Raw genomic sequence first — 18,516 nt, 5'->3', positions numbered from 1 at the left:
GTCACTAAGAAAAACAGTATGGAGGTTCCTCAAAAAACTAAGAATTGATCTACCATATGATCCAGCAATCCCTCTACTGGGTATTTACTCCAAAGACTTGAAAACATATATCAGAAAGGATATCTGAAGATCAATGTTCATAGCAACATTATTCACAGGGGCCAGAACATGGAAGCAACCGAAGTGTCCTACAACAGATGAATGAATAAAGAAGCTGTGGTACATATATACAATGGAATATTACTCAGCTATAAGAAGAGATGAAATACTGCTATTTGTGACAATCTGGATATATACTGAGATAATCATGCTAAGCAAAATAAGCCAGACATAAAAAGTTGAAAACCACATGATATCACTTCTATGTGGAATATAAATCTAAAAGCAACACACAAACATGACAAACAAGCAAGGAGTCATGGACATGGACAACAGACTAATAGTTAACAGAGGGGAGGGGAGGAGGCAGGTAGATGTGGTAAAAGGGGTCAAATATGAGGTGGCAGAAAGAAATCTAACTATGAGCGGTGAACACACATTGCAATGTGCATATGTGCCTTACTGTGGAATTGTACACCTGAAACTTACTGGATTTTGTTAACCAATGTCACTAAAAATAATAATAATAATAAATTAAAAATAAATTTTAAAAAGAATAAAAAGAGTCTCGGCTCCAGAGTAGAACTGTGCGTGACCTCGGCTCTATTATGGACCAGCTGGGGGCATCTCGGGCATATTATGTAACCCTTCTGTGCCTTGTTTCTATCTCTGTTTAATGAGCACAATAATACCAGATTTGTTGGGAGGATTAGATGATACAGTCCCTGTGAAGCACTTAGCACAGTACCCAGCACACAGATAGAATTCAATAAAAGTCAGCTATTATCATTTTATATTTGTTAATTTCTTGCACGCTCTCCACTTTCACTCTTTTTCTCTTCTCTCGGTACTTTGCTTTTCAATATCATTTCACTTCAACAAACATTTCTCGAGCCCTATCACTGTGCCAGGATAAACAGTTGCTACCTTGTGAAGCTTGCTGGCTTTTGGAAAGGCAGATACATAAACCATGAGCTGCAAGGAAGCGTGGCATATGAATAACAGAAGTTCTCACCAGTTTCCATGGAAGCCTAGGAGGGAGAGGGCTGGCCAGTAATGATTTACAGAGGGGGTGACCCTTGAGCTGGCTCTTAAAAGGAGCCTGGGAGGGGCAGGAGACTTCTGGGAAGAGAGGTCAATGTGTGTAAAGGCACGGAGGTCTCCAACGCACAGCTGGCTTGGGGAGCAGCCAGTGGTTCAGTAAACTAGATGGATGGTCTTCACACTTGAGCATGCATCCTAATCCCTTTAATGCCTAAGTACAATGCAGGTTGCTGGGGTCCTCTTATTAAATCTGGGGTATGGCCTGAGAGTCCGTTTTTTTAACAAGTTCCAGTTGCTACTCTTGTGGCTGGTCGGGCACCACTCTCTGAGAGCACTGGGGAACCAGAGCACAGAGGGTGGGAGTAGGGAGCAGGGAATGGCGGGAGGTAGAGTTGGGCTTCACAAGCTAGCACAGGAGTTTAGATTTTATAAACAATGATGGCAACAAAAACCACAGAAGTGTTTTCAGGTAAAGAGTATACAATCAGATCTCGGTGGCACAAGTGGCTTTTTAAGGGCTCACGACTCAGAAGAGACGGCATGAGGAATTGAATCGGGGGATCGGCGGGTGGTCCATCACTAGCTGGGCGGAATCCTGACCTGTGCCAAGTCCCCAGCCTCTCAGTTCAAGCCTCTTTCTCTCCTGGCTGCTTCTTTCTCCTGATCACAGAAAAAGAGGTGCATCTTTCATTTTCAGCGTTAAAACTTTTGCTCCTGCCCTTCATTCCATCAGGCCACCATCTCTGCATTTACCTCTTCCAAGCATCATCAGCCTTTCTCTGCGCCCCACCCCCGCTCCTCCTGTTGGGCATAATGTAAGCCAAACCTTCAAACACATATGAGCTCCCAGAATCACAGCACCCAACTACTCCTTTTAGCTGCTATTATTAATAACTTTTTTAAAACCAAAAACTTCTCAATGAATGGTTGTTGCCTGCCCATTTCCTTACACCCAGTGTCAACCCCTCAGTCTTATTCTGCTCCTGCCTAAACAATGAGGTAGCAACTTGTCTTAGTTACTTTAACTGCATCATCCCTATGGCCACCAAAATATCTTAAGAGAATCCTACGTGAAGAGCTTTGGTAAAAATAGTGTAGAAAATGTCACAACGGAATTGAATTTTTAAGCCTCCAAGACTTTATTAACCTATTCTAAAACTTCTTACAGGAAATTCATATATAACAGAATACGTTATAGTTCCTAAGATAGCCAACAAAATCCAAAATGTCTAAACTGATGAAATTAAAATAAAACTGAGACTTATATAAAGTATAATTCCATCGAGGTGTATGTTTTATACTCTCTTCATCTATCTACTCCTTTGAAACCGAATTTATCCACCTTTGTATTAATTACTGTAATAAAATGTTCATGAATTGCCCATCATCTGTTTCTAAACTTTTTAATTTTTTAAAAGCTTGAGATAAAAATGGGGCTTATTTGACACTTGGCACATTAGCAAAACCTACTCTTAAAGGCTGTTTATTCAAATGTTGTAACCAAACATAGAATACCCATCAAATCCAGCTCAAGCTCTTGAATGTATAACAGGGATTGGTTTATTTCCTGAATAGGCAGTTTTCTGAGTGTTACTTATAGCTAGAGCCCTCACACTTTTGTTTTGAACTTTTCCCTTTCTTCTGGACCATTTATATTTCTGCTGTAAATCTTTGATACTATGTAGTCTTTTCACAGATGCTTTCCAACAGTGAGGGAGCTGGAATATCTCCAAAATAAATTTTTGACTCAGGCAAGTGCCTTTTTTTAATGTCCGTGAGTCAGAAGCGCTAAGAAGTTACAGAAACCAGACAGAAAAGCCCTTTTGTTATCAGTAAGTTTACTCCTTTTAAATGTTTTTCTTCTACTTTCTTTCTGCTGTAACTTTGCAAAAATCAACGGTTTTCTCAACTGTTCATATTTTTTCCTGGAAGTAAAAGGAATGATTTTACTTTTTAATTAGTGAGAACGCCAACAATTTTTTTTTTCATTATTATCAGAATCTTCTAGGTATAAGCGCTTCTCTCTTTTTAAAGCGAGAAACATCCTCTTTTATCCATTTACTTTATTTGATTAGGAGGCACAGAACAGAAAGTCTGTAATCTTACCTCCCATGCTTCCTTTTTCCTGGATCCCCCAGAGAGCTCACACTGGGGAGATTCACCCCCAAATGTGCAGGCAGAGCTGAGGTTATGCAGCATTCCTGAAGGGAGCCCTGAGAAGTCCAGTGAGATGGAGCTGGGAGAGAAGCCGGGAAAAAAGAGAGGCCAGCTTTCTCTGTCCCGCTCCAACTCTAGTGACCACTCCCAAATTGAAAAAGAAAATCGGCCACATTATTTTACACTTGTAGCACTCCTGTGAAATCCAAGTGTTTATCTTATTGGTTTAGTTGCTCTAGCAAGTGCAAAATACTTTATAGATCGTTTAAAAACGGCCCAAATATTTTCTCCTCATTCTTTCCTGCCAACTCGATTTGAAATTGACATTCTCAGTTTTTCTTTTCTCATCTGGGAGGAACCCAGACGATTTCTGTTTGCAGACAATAAAACTCTGCCCCATCCTCACACTAGATCTGCCTCTTCTAGTCTGGGTCAGGGAGCTGACTCAAAATGACAGTGGTGACATTGGGTCACTGGGGATTCTCCCAAAGGGCAATCAGACTGGATCTGATGGTTTTCCTGAAGGTTTGTAGTTTCCCAGAAATGTGAAGAGGTAGGGAATTGGGGAGCAATTATTGTGAGTGAATGTCTAGCACGCCCTAGAATGTCTCCAGGTGTGACATCATGGAAATATTCTCTGGCTCTTTGAATGTTATCCCAAAGTTTAGCCCATTGCAGGAGCTGGCACCAGACAGATATTTTACGAATGAATAAACTGTGAGAATGAACTAAACACATACTCCATAAATACTAGGGATAGTCTTAGTTATTTTCTTTCAAATGTTTTGATTTGAAAATGTCTTAGCCATTTCCCACAATCTTGTTTCCAGATTCCATCTCCCCAAATTGACGACATAATGGTTATTGGCCTAATGACCCCTTCATACCATCAGCAAACCTGACGGCAATGATGGCATTCCATCTCTTGGTCCCTGTTAAATTTGAGCATACCAGTGGGAAGGTTTGAAACAATTATGCCCCTGAAAATATGTCAAACGTGATCATGTTCTGAGAACTCTACATGCTGCATGTGTCCATGAATAAAACCATCAGGCTATGAGCTTCAGAGGTGGTATGAGCGAACGCCCTGTGTTTGCTGACATTCTTCTTGACTGCAAGGTAGAGATAATCAGATGACAATAAGATTGATCTCTTTCCTTGTCTGTAGTCAGCATTTTTGGAGTTTGCCCACCAGATGTGTCATTCAGGAAGACCAAAAGTACAACTGGATGATTATAAGCAAGATCAAGGACGTCATCCCTGGCCAAGAGAAGGTTATGAAGACCAGTAGAACCGTGCATGATGGCCTCCCAGTCTACATGCAGGTGGGTCCTTGGACTAGAGTGCCCCAGCACCTACCCTGAATAGCGTCCTGGGGGACATGGCACCCAGTGCACTCTCTCCTGAATCAATGCTGGACCGATTTGACCAGAGGTTTTCAACCTGTGTCCTACACAATCTGATATGATCTGCTCGGAAGCCCTGGTGGCCAGTGGGTCTTCCTGCGGGGCCAATGCGGGAAGATGGTCTGCAAGCCTCCCCCCTTTTTTTTTTTTTTTTTGCTGCAGGTGACAAAGTCCCTTTCCTCCTCACTAGGAACAGATATAGCAATAGGGTCGGCCAGGTCCCAGGTGATGCACACACTTTAAGCAGAACAAAGAAGTACACATGAAACCCAGAACAGGAAAGGTTATCGCAAACAAAGCAATAAGCCAAGCACAGCCTCCGAGGGCTCCTTATCTCTATGTGAGAGAATGTTTCAGGCCCACAGCACACTCTCCAGTAAATACAATAAGGAATGTAAAGGAAAAAAGAAACTACCTAACAGGAGTGTAGCCAAGAGGGCGAAAGCTGCCCCCGTGCAGTGCTATTATGCACAGAACCAAATGAGAAAAAGGGAATTCTCTGGCATCTTCGCCAAAACAAAGGACTACAGTTAGCAGTAATCATGCCACCAGATTCAAGCATCAGGCTTCAGAAATCTATTTGGAACATACTAGATAGTTGCTATGATCTAAATCCATGATTACTCACCGGACATGTTTTAATGAGATAATATATATTCAAGTGTTTTGTAAACATAACGATTAAAAATAATTATTTATGTTATTGCTGTTAATAATATAATAATGGTCACAAATAATATTATTAGTAACTAAAAGTGTAAAATTTTTTTTACATATCCAAGAGGCTTTTTGGTCAATTGGCTGTTATTAATTCTATAAGTAATTTAAATAGGCCTTATTTCCTGTCTTTTTAATTCTGTGGATAATTGCCATATGATAAGGTACTTAGGTTGCAAGGATGACTAACTGAACTTTATCAATAAATCTAGGCTAAATAAGGCTAATCATTCTGTATTGCTTTATTTTTCCCCATTCCTGTGCTTTCCAAAATGAGTCAGCCTGTCTTCAGAATTCTTCAAATCATCATTTTAATTTTGTTCCATTACATCCTACTTTACTTTTTTGTTAGTCGGCATTTAATGAGGCTTTGGTTTGGATTATAAAGTGGATATTATTTTTAAATCTTACTTGATCTGTGATAACTTGGGCTCTGTCTCTCCACTTAAAATGACAGCAATATAGAGTTCTATTTCATCAAAAAGTATTATTAGTTTATTTCCTTTAGGTCAAGCACACCAGAGACCTATCAATTAAAATTCAAGTCATCCCCAAAATAAAAGGTAGGTTTTATTCTTCAAGTGAATTCTAATTTTGCAAGGAACACATCCTCGTAGATGAAGAAAGCAAGCCCAGCTAAGATCACCCAGGCAAGAGAGAAGGGGTTTGAGAATGTACTATTAGATTCATTATTATCTAGTCTCCTTCTCGTCAGAACAACCCATGGTACTTTTTGCTTACACTGGAAAGAAATATGAGAGAGAAAAAAACTACAAGCCAGAATGAGATAACTTACTATTTTATTCACAATTTTCAAGTATAAAAAATAAAAACTTTAAAATTGATTTTGAAACAAAACAGTATGACAGTGGCAAACAGTTTTATTACCTAGTAAAGGAAAACCACACATTATAAATAAACTATTTTATAGAGTTTTGACATTATATCAGGTAAAAGTCCAATTATTTTTTAAGTGTGTCTTCTATGAAAATAAAAGATAACACTCCGAAAGCTTTAAAAAAAGCTCCCCCCTGACATGTGCACATACCGCATCAGAGAAACACTTGCAGACAGTTAGAGGCATTTCTGTAAACTTTATGAAAAGGTTTTGTGTCCTTTTGTGTTTCAAAATTTATTCTGATTGTTTTAGAATTCAATGGAAGATGTGGAGAGCAAGCAGAGTGGCAAAAGCAGTAGCATCAGTAGCAGCGAAAGCAGCAGCAGCCATAGTGACACCTTGAGCTTTGACGCAGGCAGCAACAGAGGCCATGACAACAGTAGCACCCACAGCCATGGACACACGCCCAGACCAGTAGCAGCCAAACCGCCCCAACAACAGCAGGTAAAGCACGTTCTTCCAGGGGCAGCAAAGTAGGAAGAGCTCAGGATGTACCTTTGTCCAACATATGTATGCAGGTGGTGTTAGAGCAAAAACCAAATAATAAAACCAAGAGTTATAAGATGGTTGGTTAAGGTAGAGAGGCCTAGTCACTCTGTAATATTTTAAAAAAATTTTTAAGCAGTGAAAGGGAGTATTAGAATCCAACTTTTCTACTTGAACTTTTTCTTCATATAGAGCCCAATGTGCCAGGTGAGCATGAGAAAAATGATCTCATTCAAACAGCTTATGCTTATGGGACTGAACATTTTTATTATGGAAACACATGCAAGCTAATTCTTTCTTTACTATTTCCATTAAGATTGTGATTACATATTATCATTATTGTGGCGGTCTGCTTATTAAAAATATATATTTCTCTTCTTTGTTCTGTTTTAAAAACAGAGATCCAACATTCTTTTGAGATGACGGAAAAAAAATCTATGGAATATGTGAAAAGTCTGCTGCTGAAAATAAATCGGAATTCCAATGCCCGATAGTTACTGACCTAAGGTGAAGTGACCATTACTCAGTCTTGATATTACCAGACGGCACCTGTCATTCAGGTACGAAGGGAAATGCAGTACTTTTGTTGAGATACCGATACCCCAAATACCTACTTTTATACTAAGAGAATAGTAACTTATCCTGAGACACATCAGTTTATCTAATATAAAAGCACCCTTCACTAGCTCATGACTGTGAATTGATACAACACAACTCACATGCTGACAGGACGTGTCTAGCACAACTCAGTGAAGGAGGTGCTCGACAGGTTAAAGGAAAAAAAAAAACCACACAAGTACATCCCCATGGTAGAGATGTGTGCAGTGGGCCCCCTAAATCTTGCTATCTATCTTGAAAAATCCCATTAGAGATCTAGGTTCAATGTCAACAAGAAAGACCTGCCTCTGGAAATGGCTGATACATAATATAGCATGCCAATTTCTTTCTATCTTTTTACCTTTCATGAACCAGTGAAGTCAAACAATATCACTGGGGCTAGAATTCAGGTCTTTTAATTCTGTCCAATTCCAAAAGTTCAGGAAAGGCAGCACAGATACCAGTGGAATCGTAGTGATGATCAGGATCAATTTGCTAAGAACCAGGAGTGTTATAAGTAGGACAGGTTAGCTCCCTATGAAATTAAGCCTGATTAGTGCATCCAGCTCTTGATTTATGGGGATGTATCATTCTGGCCATGGAATTCTGTGGAGCATGTTAAGCATGACAGTTCCTTTATGTCACCAGAATACTGTTGTGTGCGTTATTGAAATGCAGTTCTTCTTAGTAAAACTGCCATCACTATGACCATCGCTACCATAGTCACCATCATCATTAACTTCACCGTTGCCATAGTCTATATGAACATTAAAGCAATTTCTAATATGTTTAAATCAACCAGAATACTGGAGAGTCCTATTCTGTATCTTGAGCCTCATGGAAGAAATGGACATTGCAGAACGGCTGGTACATCGATACTGTTATGGGTTGTGGAGAAATTTGATAGCCAGGCAGAGGAATTTGGATGCAGGAGTTCCTGCTGTTCTGGAGCAGGAATATGACAGGTGGGTGCAAGGTACTAGAAATTCAGTCTGGGTGAATTTAAGGAGAAAGAGACAGGAATGGAGGCTGCAGCTGAAAAGTCCAGAGGCAGCAGGACGTGACTGCAAGAGCTGGCTGCAGACAGGTGGTCAGATAGCCAGGGGTTGAATCCTGGCTTCACTACTCATAGGAACTTGCTTCTTGGGAAAGTCAACTTGTGTGCCTTAGCTTTGTTAAAATGGGGCTGAGAATCTTCCTTGGCTCACGTGGCCATTACTGTGATCTAAGAGCAAGGATTTGGATTGGCACAGTAGTAGTTAAGGAGAGGAAATGTTAAAAATCAAACAAACAAAAAACTCCTCTCAAAGTTTTGAGCCTGGGAGAATGAAAGAATCACTACTAAGAATATAAAGGGGACTTTAAGATGAGGAAAATAACCTGCTTCCTATCAAAAACAATATTTCAACCTAAGCTTCTCAAATCCATGAAAGTAGAAGTACATTTCTATTTTGTTTCTAGTTAGTTAAAATATGGTCTTCTTCTGTAAGACCTAGGATGAGATCTTTGTTTTGATAATATTTTGGTTCTGGGAAAGGATTTTACAGCATTTTAAATGTTATTTGTGTATAGTAGGTTTAAAATAAATTTAAACTCATATCATGTAAGTAGTACTGTAATTGCCGTTATTTCATGAGGTCGATAGTATTATCTTTTATATTCATGAAAAGAATGATTATGTCTATTGATGTTTAAACAGGAGAATCCCTAAAGATACAAATAGCTTTCAAATGTTCTTTTCATCTAGAACCCACTGGTGTTGATGAGCAGAGGAACATAGACCACAAGTATGAGAATTTGGTCAAAACTGTTGAAGCTCTCACGTCATGCGCCTGTAGTAAAATGCAGTGCTCTTTATGAAGCTGTAATCCACAAGTTTAGACCATTGGACCACTGTCTTTAGATTTTTTGTTGCGAGATCACAAATCATATTTAACTCGATAGTTGCTAATATAAAAATCATATCATCTCATATTATTCATGGTTTCCTAAGAACTTGTTTTGAGACTTGGAAAAGAATGCCTTTAAGTGTGTCAAATCCAATAAACTTTGTGTTTTAAAAAGAAAACGCGAGTGTATAGAAACCCAACTTATTTTTGCACGTTGATTTTTGTATCCTGCAACTTTATTGAATTTTTTTATTGGTTCTAACAGTTTTTTGGTGGGTTCTTCAGGGTTTTCTGTATGTGTGTGTGTGTAATATATATATATATATATATATATATATATAGTATATATAATATACATACTATATATATATAATATATATATAGTATATATATTTTTATATATATCATGTCATTTGCTAACCGAGACAATTTTGCTTCTTCCTTTCTGATTTTTGTTTCTTTCTCTTGCTTAATTGCAATTTCAATTTACTTAGCTCTTTAACATTTTTCATGATGTTTTATACTTTCCTAGGTAGAAGTCTTCTGTCTTGCAGCTTTCCTCTATTCCTTATTATTTTCAAACATCTTGCCCCATCCTTCTTTCATCCCTAATTCCTGAGGTACTTCTTGCAGTTATGAAAAATTTTGAGGATTCTATAAATTAATTTTTTTTCTCTGCTTTCCTTTGTTGACCTAGTGTAAATGAACCAGGAGGTTTCACTAGAATTAAATGACAAAGTTTTATTCAATTATCTTCAGATTTGCAAATTTGGAAAAACTACCAGGTAACATCCAGAATGTCCCCAAGAAAAGAGTAAAGTTGAAAATTCTTATCGTTATAAAGTACATTCTTGAGTAGAACACTCCTGCATTCTGAGCCTCTGGTTTGTTCCGAGATGGGAATCTTTCAGATGTTGAGTGGCCTGGATAATGGATGTCAGGTGGTCTAAATATGTAAACATTCTTTCCTAAGCTTTTCTCATGAACATTCTTTCCTAAATTCTTCAGAAATTCATCTACAAGATTTATATATAACTCCAAGCATTAACTCATGACTGAAGAATTTAAATGTTTAAGTCCTAGTTAAAGTAAAATAACATCTATTCCTCATGTTTCAGCCCATTCTGATTTAAGCAATTTTGTTACCTTGGCTATAGTGACTCTTTTTTGTTTCTTCATTATTTACTCCTTTCCCTTTCAATCAAGACTTTTCCTTAGAAAACATCATAGATCAAACAAGCAAGCATGTCAAGGTGGCAATGCCTTCCCTGGGTCCGTCATGTCTCTCAAAGCGGAGAAATAGATTAGAGACATGTTTGTCATAAATGAATCTTTTAGCCAGCTTGATGTTGTTGCCAACTTGAAAATTTGGGCTGAAACATTAGGAAAAGTTTCATTAAGACATTATTATTATACATCAGTTATGGAAACCAGTCTCAATTCTTGAGAATAGGTCGATTCAGTTAAACAGCTGTGTCTCATTTCAGAAGGCAACAATGCAGGTGGGTGTCCAAAGCTGGGGCCTACGTGCAAGCAATCAGGTATTTAGTAAGTGGTGCCTCTATGAAAACAAAACAAAAAAAACATGGTTAATAAGTGAATCTGACTATAATCCCAGTTTCTGAGTTCTGATGGCAGCTAATCAAAAAGATTTCTAGGTGTCAGCTTTGAAACTGTTTCAAATGGAATGAAGGCAGGCAGTGACAATCTGACAGATTCTCCTGGTTTGCAGTTGAAATGTCTCTGGTGATTTTTCTGCAACAGGCACAAAGATTGCCCATGTTTAACTGCTGTGGTGATTTCTCTGCAGTTTATATCAAACTGTCCCATGTTAGCTTGGATGGCTATGAAAAAAAGGGCAGTTTTTGTTATCAATGATTTTGTTCTCAAGTCAAAGGATAGGGAGAAAAATCAGATATTGGAAGAACGTAGAAAAAGTCAGGATCCAGTCCAGTTTACAGGTAAAAACAAAGCCTCAATAAACAAGGAACAGCACTAGAATCTAACATCCACAAAGGAGTATTACTAAAACATAATTTTTCTCTCTAAAATCATCCTAATTTTTACCAAAGACAGCCAAATTAAGAAAAATTTGTTTGCAAAATAAGTCTAGTTTCAATCAACTTGGTCTGTTAATTACATAAGAGCAGCAAGAATAGTAATTATCCATATAAATCTGCTTTGCTAAGATTTTGAAGATTCAGATTGTACTTCAAAAGGTCTCTCGAGGCCAGAAAAGCTAAGGCAACAACTTGTCATTAGACTCTGCCTACAACACCTATAGATTTGGGCAGGTTCCTCTCTTCTGAATTCTCCAAAATATCTTGAGGTTACCATACCTGCCAGGAAGTGATCTTGTTCGCTCACCTGGTAAAGCTGCTGAGAATCCTGTGAGCAAGGTACCAGGTTGATATTTCCAAGGGTTTTATTGGCTTCTGTAAATCAATCTTAGTTTCGTAAAGTTCTTAAAGTTGTCTGGTTACATCTGAGTCTATGCACATCTCTCTCAAATATGACATTCCAGTGAAAGCCTTGGTTATATAACCAATTCTTCCAATTGTGTCCTATTACAAGGAGAACAGGTTCCTTTTGAATTTATGCAAATAACAATATTGCCATGAAAATAAGAATACTCACTGAAAATTTCTGATTTCTAGAGGGATCAAGTAGGGAGGAAAGATTAATGTTTTAATTCTGCTTACAAAGATGTAATTTATCAAATTGCTGCAGGTCATAGGTAGCTTAGGAGAAAAAATATCCTTATACCTAGGAAAATAAAAATAAAAAAATAACCAGCATTGTTTCAAAGAAAGTTAAAAATTATAATTATCTTCAATTCATTCAGTCCCATGTTATTAACTGTTGGTCTTGATCTTTTTGTTAGCAGTTTTATGAATCCAGTTTTTCCTTAGAGTTCTACAAATTCTCACCCAGTTCAATGTTATGACCTAGAAGTTTATCAGAAATCTATATTTTAAAGTGTCAGAGTCCTCTCCATGAACCTCTCTGAGGATGAAACAGAGTTGTAAAAAGTATCAGAGTAAGACCATGACACTAAATGAAGAGCCTTACCGAGCCATACATAGTTAAAGATCTGATTACAATGTATTTGACAAAGAAATTTGCTTTTCTCTGCAACATACAGCATTTTATGATAATACTGTATCAGGACATTTTTAGATTTTTAGAAGTTTTATATAATTTCTAGAATATGTATTGTAATAACAATACCACATATACACAAATACAGCATAATTATTCTTTTGTATTTGACAATGCTTCTCATGTAACTTTAGCATAGCAAATATGCCTAATTTGTTTATATTTGAGAGAGAAAGAGAACCTTTCAAATGTTTCATGTATCCTTCTTAAAAATCTGAAAGTTATTTTCAGATTCAGAACAAGACTCACTTAATTTTTGAAATTTGGAAAGTTTATCGAAAAATATCAAACATTTAAAGCGCTTGGTCAAATAGCATCATAGGTCACTGTAACATAATATTTAGTTATCCATTTAATCATGGTGACAATGAAAGACTTTGCAGACAAATACAGAAAGTTAAATAATTGTAAGCAAAATTTAGCTCTTTTAGTATTAAGAAGATGTGATTAATAAAGGAACCAACACCCTGATACAGAGCATGGGAAATCATTTTAATAAAACACAAAATCTTTGCTTTCCTTTTATAATCCCTTATTAATAGCATACCAATTGTACTGAAAAATTTTGTTCTTTTAACAGAGAAAGAATCAAACTAATCTTGCATCAACTTACTTTTGATATTGAAATTCCTTAAATTCATTTTAATCTTATTTAGCTTGACCACGCATAACATTTTCTTTCTTAAGGCTCCTTTTCACCAACCTTTTACAACATTATTAGCCCATTTTAAGATGTCTCTTGTTCTCTTACCCATTTAGAAATAGCCAGCTTACTTTAGGATAAACCACTTTCTTTTAATGTCCTCAAAACATGTAATTTCATACCTTATACTTTCTTTTACTGAAAACGTATTATTTCCTTGTATTCAAAGTTGTTTGTTTCCCTTATTATTCCAATTAGTTTTAATTACATATGTTCATCAATAAATCTAAATTTATCTTTTAGTTTACCTATAATTAAAAAATCAAAATAAGTGAACTTAGACTTATTTAGCAATTAATGTTTTAGTATTTTACTTATTTGTAAATGATCTAGATATTCAATGATCATATCCTTTAATTTAGCTAGCAAAATTTTAAAGTTTCAAGCAACCAAAGAGTTTGGGAAGCCATATATTTTTGTAAGCATAAGTATAATTATTGCTAAAGAGTTTACCTTAAAAAATCTTTTTATCTTACTTGCATTTATTTATTAGTTGTTAATAATCATGTTTAAATTACTCATGAAAATTGTGTCATACTGAGTTATTTTTCTGGCTGACAAATTTTGCAACAGAGATATCATAAACTTAATTGACTAATAAAAATAAACCTAGGTAGAATAAAAGCATTATACTTAAATCTGATAACTCTAAAGAGTGCCTATTTAACCAAACCAAACTCAAACTAGCTTTAATATCAAATACTTTCCCAGGTCATATGATCATGAAAAAGCATTTGGGTTAGTTTCTATTATATTTTTGAGACTTTTTATATAAGCACTTAATCCCTGTAAAGCCAATTTAACAGAGCTCTTTATAAACCAATTCTAGTAATATCCTCCAGAGGTAAACATACATACACATATATAGACAGACAACCAGAGACTTGATATTTTCATTTAAAAATTTCATCCATGAGACAGATAAAATAAAAACCCACTAAAGTATAATAGTTGAATAAGTTCAGTTTATTTGTTCAGATTGCTAAGGCTTTTACTAATTTAGAGAAGACTTTTAAAATTAGTGTTTGTCTTTGACAAACAGTTTTTAAGGAAGGGGATACTACTGCAAGTAGTCTACAGATTCAGTGCAATATCTGTCAAAATACCAATGGCATTTTTCATAGAACTGGAACAAATCTTCCTAAAATGTATATGGAATCATGAAGGACATCAAATAAACAAAACAACTTTGAGAAAGAAAAACAAAGTTGGTAGTATAATGCTACCTGATATCACACTATACTACAAGGCTACCATAATCAAAACAGCATGGTACTGGCATAAAAACAGACACAGAGATCAATGGAATAGAATAGAGAGCCCAGAAATAAACCCATGCCTATGTGGTCAATTAATCTATGATAAAGTAGGCAAGACTATACAATGGGTTAAGGCAATCTCATCAATAAATGATGGTGTGAAAATTGGATGCATACACGCAAAAGAATGAAACTGGATCAATTTCTTACACCATATACAAGAATAAACCCAAAAAGAATAAACTTACGTGTGAGACCTGAACCATAAAACTCCTAGAAGAAAACATAGGCAGTAACTCTCTGACATTGCTGTTAGTAGCATTTCTTTAGATATGTCTCCCCAGGCAAGGAAAACAAAAAATATACAAATTGGATTACACCAAACTAAAAAGTTTTGCACAGTGAAGGAAATCATCAACGAAATGAAAAGACATCTTATTGATTGAGAGAAGATATTCGCCAATATGCATCTGGTAAGGAGTTAATACCCAAAATATATAAGGAACTCATACAATTTAACACCAAAAAAACAATCTCATTAAAAAATACGCAGAGGACCTGAATAGACATTTCTCCAAAGAAGACATAGAGATGGCCAACAGACATATGAAAAGATACTCAATATCACTAGTCATCAAGGAAATTCAAATTAAAATCACAATGATATATCACCCCACACCTGTCAGAATGGCTATCAACAATAAATCAAAATACAACAAGTGTTGGTGAGGGTGTGGAGAAAAGGGAACCCTTGTAAACTATTGGTGGGATTGTAAATTGGTATAACCACTATAGAATACAGTATGGAGGTTCCTCAAGAAATTAAAAATAGAACTACCATGTGACAATTCTACTTCTGAGTATTTATCAAAAGAAATCCAAAATACTAATTTGAGGCATATATGCATCCCTATGTTCATTGCAGTATTATTTACAACAGCCAAAATATAGAAGCAACATTGATAGATGAATGGATAAAAAAGAGGTAGTACATATGTACAATGAAATATTACTCAGCCATAAAAAAGAATGAAATCTTGCTGTCTGCGACAACCTGGTTGAACCTAGAGGGTATTTTGCTAAGTGAAATAAATTAGACGGAGAAAGACAAATACCATACTATTGCACTTATATGTGAAACAAACTCATAAATACAGAGAACCAATTGATAGTTGCCAAATGGGGAAGAAGGGGAAGGGATTAAGTACAAATTGCCAGTTATAAAAAATAGTCATGGGAATGTAAAATACAGCATAAGGAATATAGTGAATAACATAGTAATAACTATGTATGGTGTCAGATGGGTACTAGATTTATGGAGTGATCACTTTATAAGTTATATAAATGTCTAGTCACTACGTTGTACACCTGACACTAATATGGTATGTCAACTATAATCGAAAAAAAAATATTTTTAATTTTAAGGAGGAGGAAGCTGCTTATGCAAAGGAACTTTTTCCGCTCACTGTTGTTTTAAAATTTCTCACCTAGACATTTTTTTTCAGTCTTAGAAACTGAGGAAGATAAAGATAGCTGAACTTTAAACTGCTTCTAGAGCTGCTTTCTAGATTTACAGAGATTTGTAAAATAAGGACATTTGCTCTCAATTCTTCAAAGAATTGGGTTGTAACTCAAGTGACATCAAGGTTGATCTACCTCAACTACACCATCCCTAGTTTGCTTCTCACCCTCTGCGTTCCTAGTTTTATTTGGCTTCGGAGAGAAGGCATTTTTTTTTTTTTTAAATTCCTATTAGGCTCTGAATCTTCAATCCCAATTTTGCTAAATTTACAATCGTAAATTTATTACATTTAAAAAATCTCATCATCTTTCAAGCTAGAGACAAAACAATTTTTTTGAAGCATCTGCTCAGGAATTTTTTTAGAGCCGTTTTTTGAAGTCATCTTCTTTTAGACGCTTCTGCATATCTATCTAAGCATGCATTCCATTGTCCCTGAGAGATTGGGAATTCTTTCATTTAAGTTGGGGGGTGGGTTGGGGAGGATTTAAAGTAAAGGTTTTCCTGAACGACCATTAGAGTATTAAATTATTTTATATTTATAAGACATCTGAACATCAATGAAAGAGGGAAGCTCGAAACCCACAGAACTCATTACTAGAATCCCAGAGTTGTTGCGTAGATGACAGAGACAAAGGACTCAAGCAGGCACTTGAGGCCCTGGAATTGAAGCACTGGGTTTTTTGATTCTGTGACTTCTGACACCATAAATATTGACCAAGTGTAAATAAGTCAGGAGGCTTTGCTAGAATTAAGTGATAAAGTTTTATTCATGAGTCATAAGATTTCCAAATTTGGAAACACTATAAGGTAATACTAAGAGTGTTCTGAAGAACAAAGAAAAGGTGAAAATTCTTATGTAAAAAGTACATTCTTGAGAACTAGTCCTGCGTTCTTAGCCTCTGCTTTAATCTGAGATGGTGATCTTCCAGATGGTGGGTCTGGATAATGAATGTCAGGTGATCTGGATACATAAACATTATTTCCTAAGTTCTTCATAGGGTTATCTATAGGATTTATGCATATGCCCCAGCATTGATGCACAACTAAAAAGTTAAGTTCTCAGACTAGCCAAAATCATCATCATCATTATCATCATCATCATCATCATCTATGATTCATGATTCAGCCATTCTAATTTAAGTAATATTATTTGCTGGTCTATGACAACTCCATTTTATTTCTTTATTCTTTCCTAACTACACTGTTGCGGTTTGGGGCACTTACTTTCCAGAGTCCGAAATTTTGCTGTTAGCATCTACTGGTCCTTGTGGGCTTAGGGTTTTACAGAGAAAGCATATGAGAAAACAGAATTAGGTGACTGTTTTCAAACCGCCATGTTAACAGAGAATGGATATCAGTATCTTAAAAATCTTTTGGCTATTGCAACCATATTGCCCAGTCATCCTTTCCAAGAACCCCTACACCTCCATCTGGGTTCTCCCTCTCCTTTCAAACTCCACAAGGATTATAAAACTTAATAAGCCAAAGAGAATTGCAGTGTGTGTGTGTGTGTGTGTGTAGGATATAATTAGTACAGATGACATTTACTTTATTGAGTCAAATGGTCAGATGTACCCTGGGGGCACTGGCTCACTGGGGTAAACATTCACCAGGGCCTTTCTCCTATGTCCAGCCTACACATCCCCAATTTTGTCTACTGTCCAGTCCCTCCAGTGACTGAGCAAAAGCACCTTCCAGCGTGCCCCACCCTCCACCATGTGATAGGCCCCACCCCGCCTGTATCTTCAAGAAAGTCCCTTTCCAGCTGCGTGCCTGGTGACTTTACAAGCATGTCCAGTCAACTGCTTAGACGCCTGTGCCTTCTGGCAAGGCCTCCGCTCAGTGCCCCTGGGATCGCTGTGCTGCTGCTGCCGCAGCTGCTTCTCCTGCTCCCAGTCCCGGCCGCGGCCAACTGCCCGTGCCAGGATCCAGCTCTGTGCCAACCCATCCGCCAGCGCCCGGACTTCGAGGTAAGCACCTCTCGCCTGCCCCTCTGGGTCTGGTTCTCAAGCCCGATGAGAAGTTAGAGTAGGGCCGAGCCCTAAAAAGAGTGATGTGGGTGCCGAAATCAACTTCCACCACTCGCTGAGGGCCTTTCTGTTTACGGATTTCTTCATCTCATAGATGAGGAAACTCGGGCTCAGAGAGGTTGAATAACTTGTCCCACGTCTCACAAGTGCCAGCCTGCAAGAGGCAGGCAAATATTTAAACCCAGAGCTGCTTCCAAACACAAGCTCCTTGCATTACCCCGCTGTGTCTCTGCAGCTCAGTCTGGCCTTACAAGCAAGGAGCTAGGATGAGGAGCTACTGCTCTCTGAGTGGCAAGACCCGCTGGTTTCCAAGAGAATGAGGATTCCGTGAGAAGCGATCTCAGCACCCAGCAGCGCATTGGAGGGCAAGATGTTCTGACAACCTTTGCTTTCCTACACTCACAGCCCTTTCGTTTAGGCACCTCAAAGCCACCCAGAAGGCTGGTAAAAACATGTCTTTCGGTAACTTTTCCTTCTACTCACCTAACAATTTCTAAGGCCTTTAGCAACTTGAAGCAAACCTTTTTGGAGGCAACGTGAAAACCAA

The 18,516-nt window shown here is 37.2% G+C and overlaps 1 protein-coding gene and 3 long non-coding RNA genes across 4 annotated transcripts in view; 2 read left to right on the top strand and 2 right to left on the bottom strand.

The window, feature by feature from the left end:
* Positions 1 to 1,325: 1,325 nt before the first annotated feature.
* LOC112485789 lies at positions 1,326 to 4,080 on the bottom strand. Its single transcript, XR_003048574.1, has 2 exons — positions 3,250 to 4,080; positions 1,326 to 1,803 (listed from the first exon to the last, which is right to left on the bottom strand). It is a non-coding gene; the product is annotated as an uncharacterized LOC112485789 (long non-coding RNA).
* LOC107196215 lies at positions 2,253 to 9,472 on the top strand. The gene is made up of 6 exons (XR_001517579.2): positions 2,253 to 2,975; positions 4,469 to 4,625; positions 6,574 to 6,765; positions 7,207 to 7,367; positions 8,207 to 8,369; positions 9,152 to 9,472. It is a non-coding gene; the product is annotated as an uncharacterized LOC107196215 (long non-coding RNA).
* Positions 9,473 to 9,707: 235 nt separating this feature from the next.
* Positions 9,708 to 18,516, bottom strand: part of LOC112485781 — a 25,966-nt gene continuing 17,157 nt past the window's right edge. Inside the window, exons 2-3 of the long non-coding RNA XR_003048558.1 lie at positions 11,661 to 11,857; positions 9,708 to 10,854 (exon numbers count right to left, since the gene is read on the bottom strand). This is a non-coding gene — a long non-coding RNA (uncharacterized LOC112485781). The remainder of the gene's footprint in view (positions 10,855 to 11,660; positions 11,858 to 18,516) is intronic.
* Positions 17,730 to 18,516, top strand: part of LOC102879942 (di-N-acetylchitobiase) — a 13,889-nt gene continuing 13,102 nt past the window's right edge. The window contains exon 1 of the mRNA XM_006919363.3: positions 17,730 to 17,909. Coding sequence (XP_006919425.1) covers positions 17,730 to 17,909 — 180 coding nt within the window. The remainder of the gene's footprint in view (positions 17,910 to 18,516) is intronic.

The sequence above is a fragment of the Pteropus alecto genome, unplaced genomic scaffold (genome assembly GCF_000325575.1).
Source record: "Pteropus alecto unplaced genomic scaffold, ASM32557v1 scaffold25, whole genome shotgun sequence".
In the NCBI taxonomy this organism is placed as follows: Eukaryota; Metazoa; Chordata; class Mammalia; order Chiroptera; family Pteropodidae; genus Pteropus; species Pteropus alecto.
This window is presented reverse-complemented; position numbering and strand designations above follow the sequence as displayed.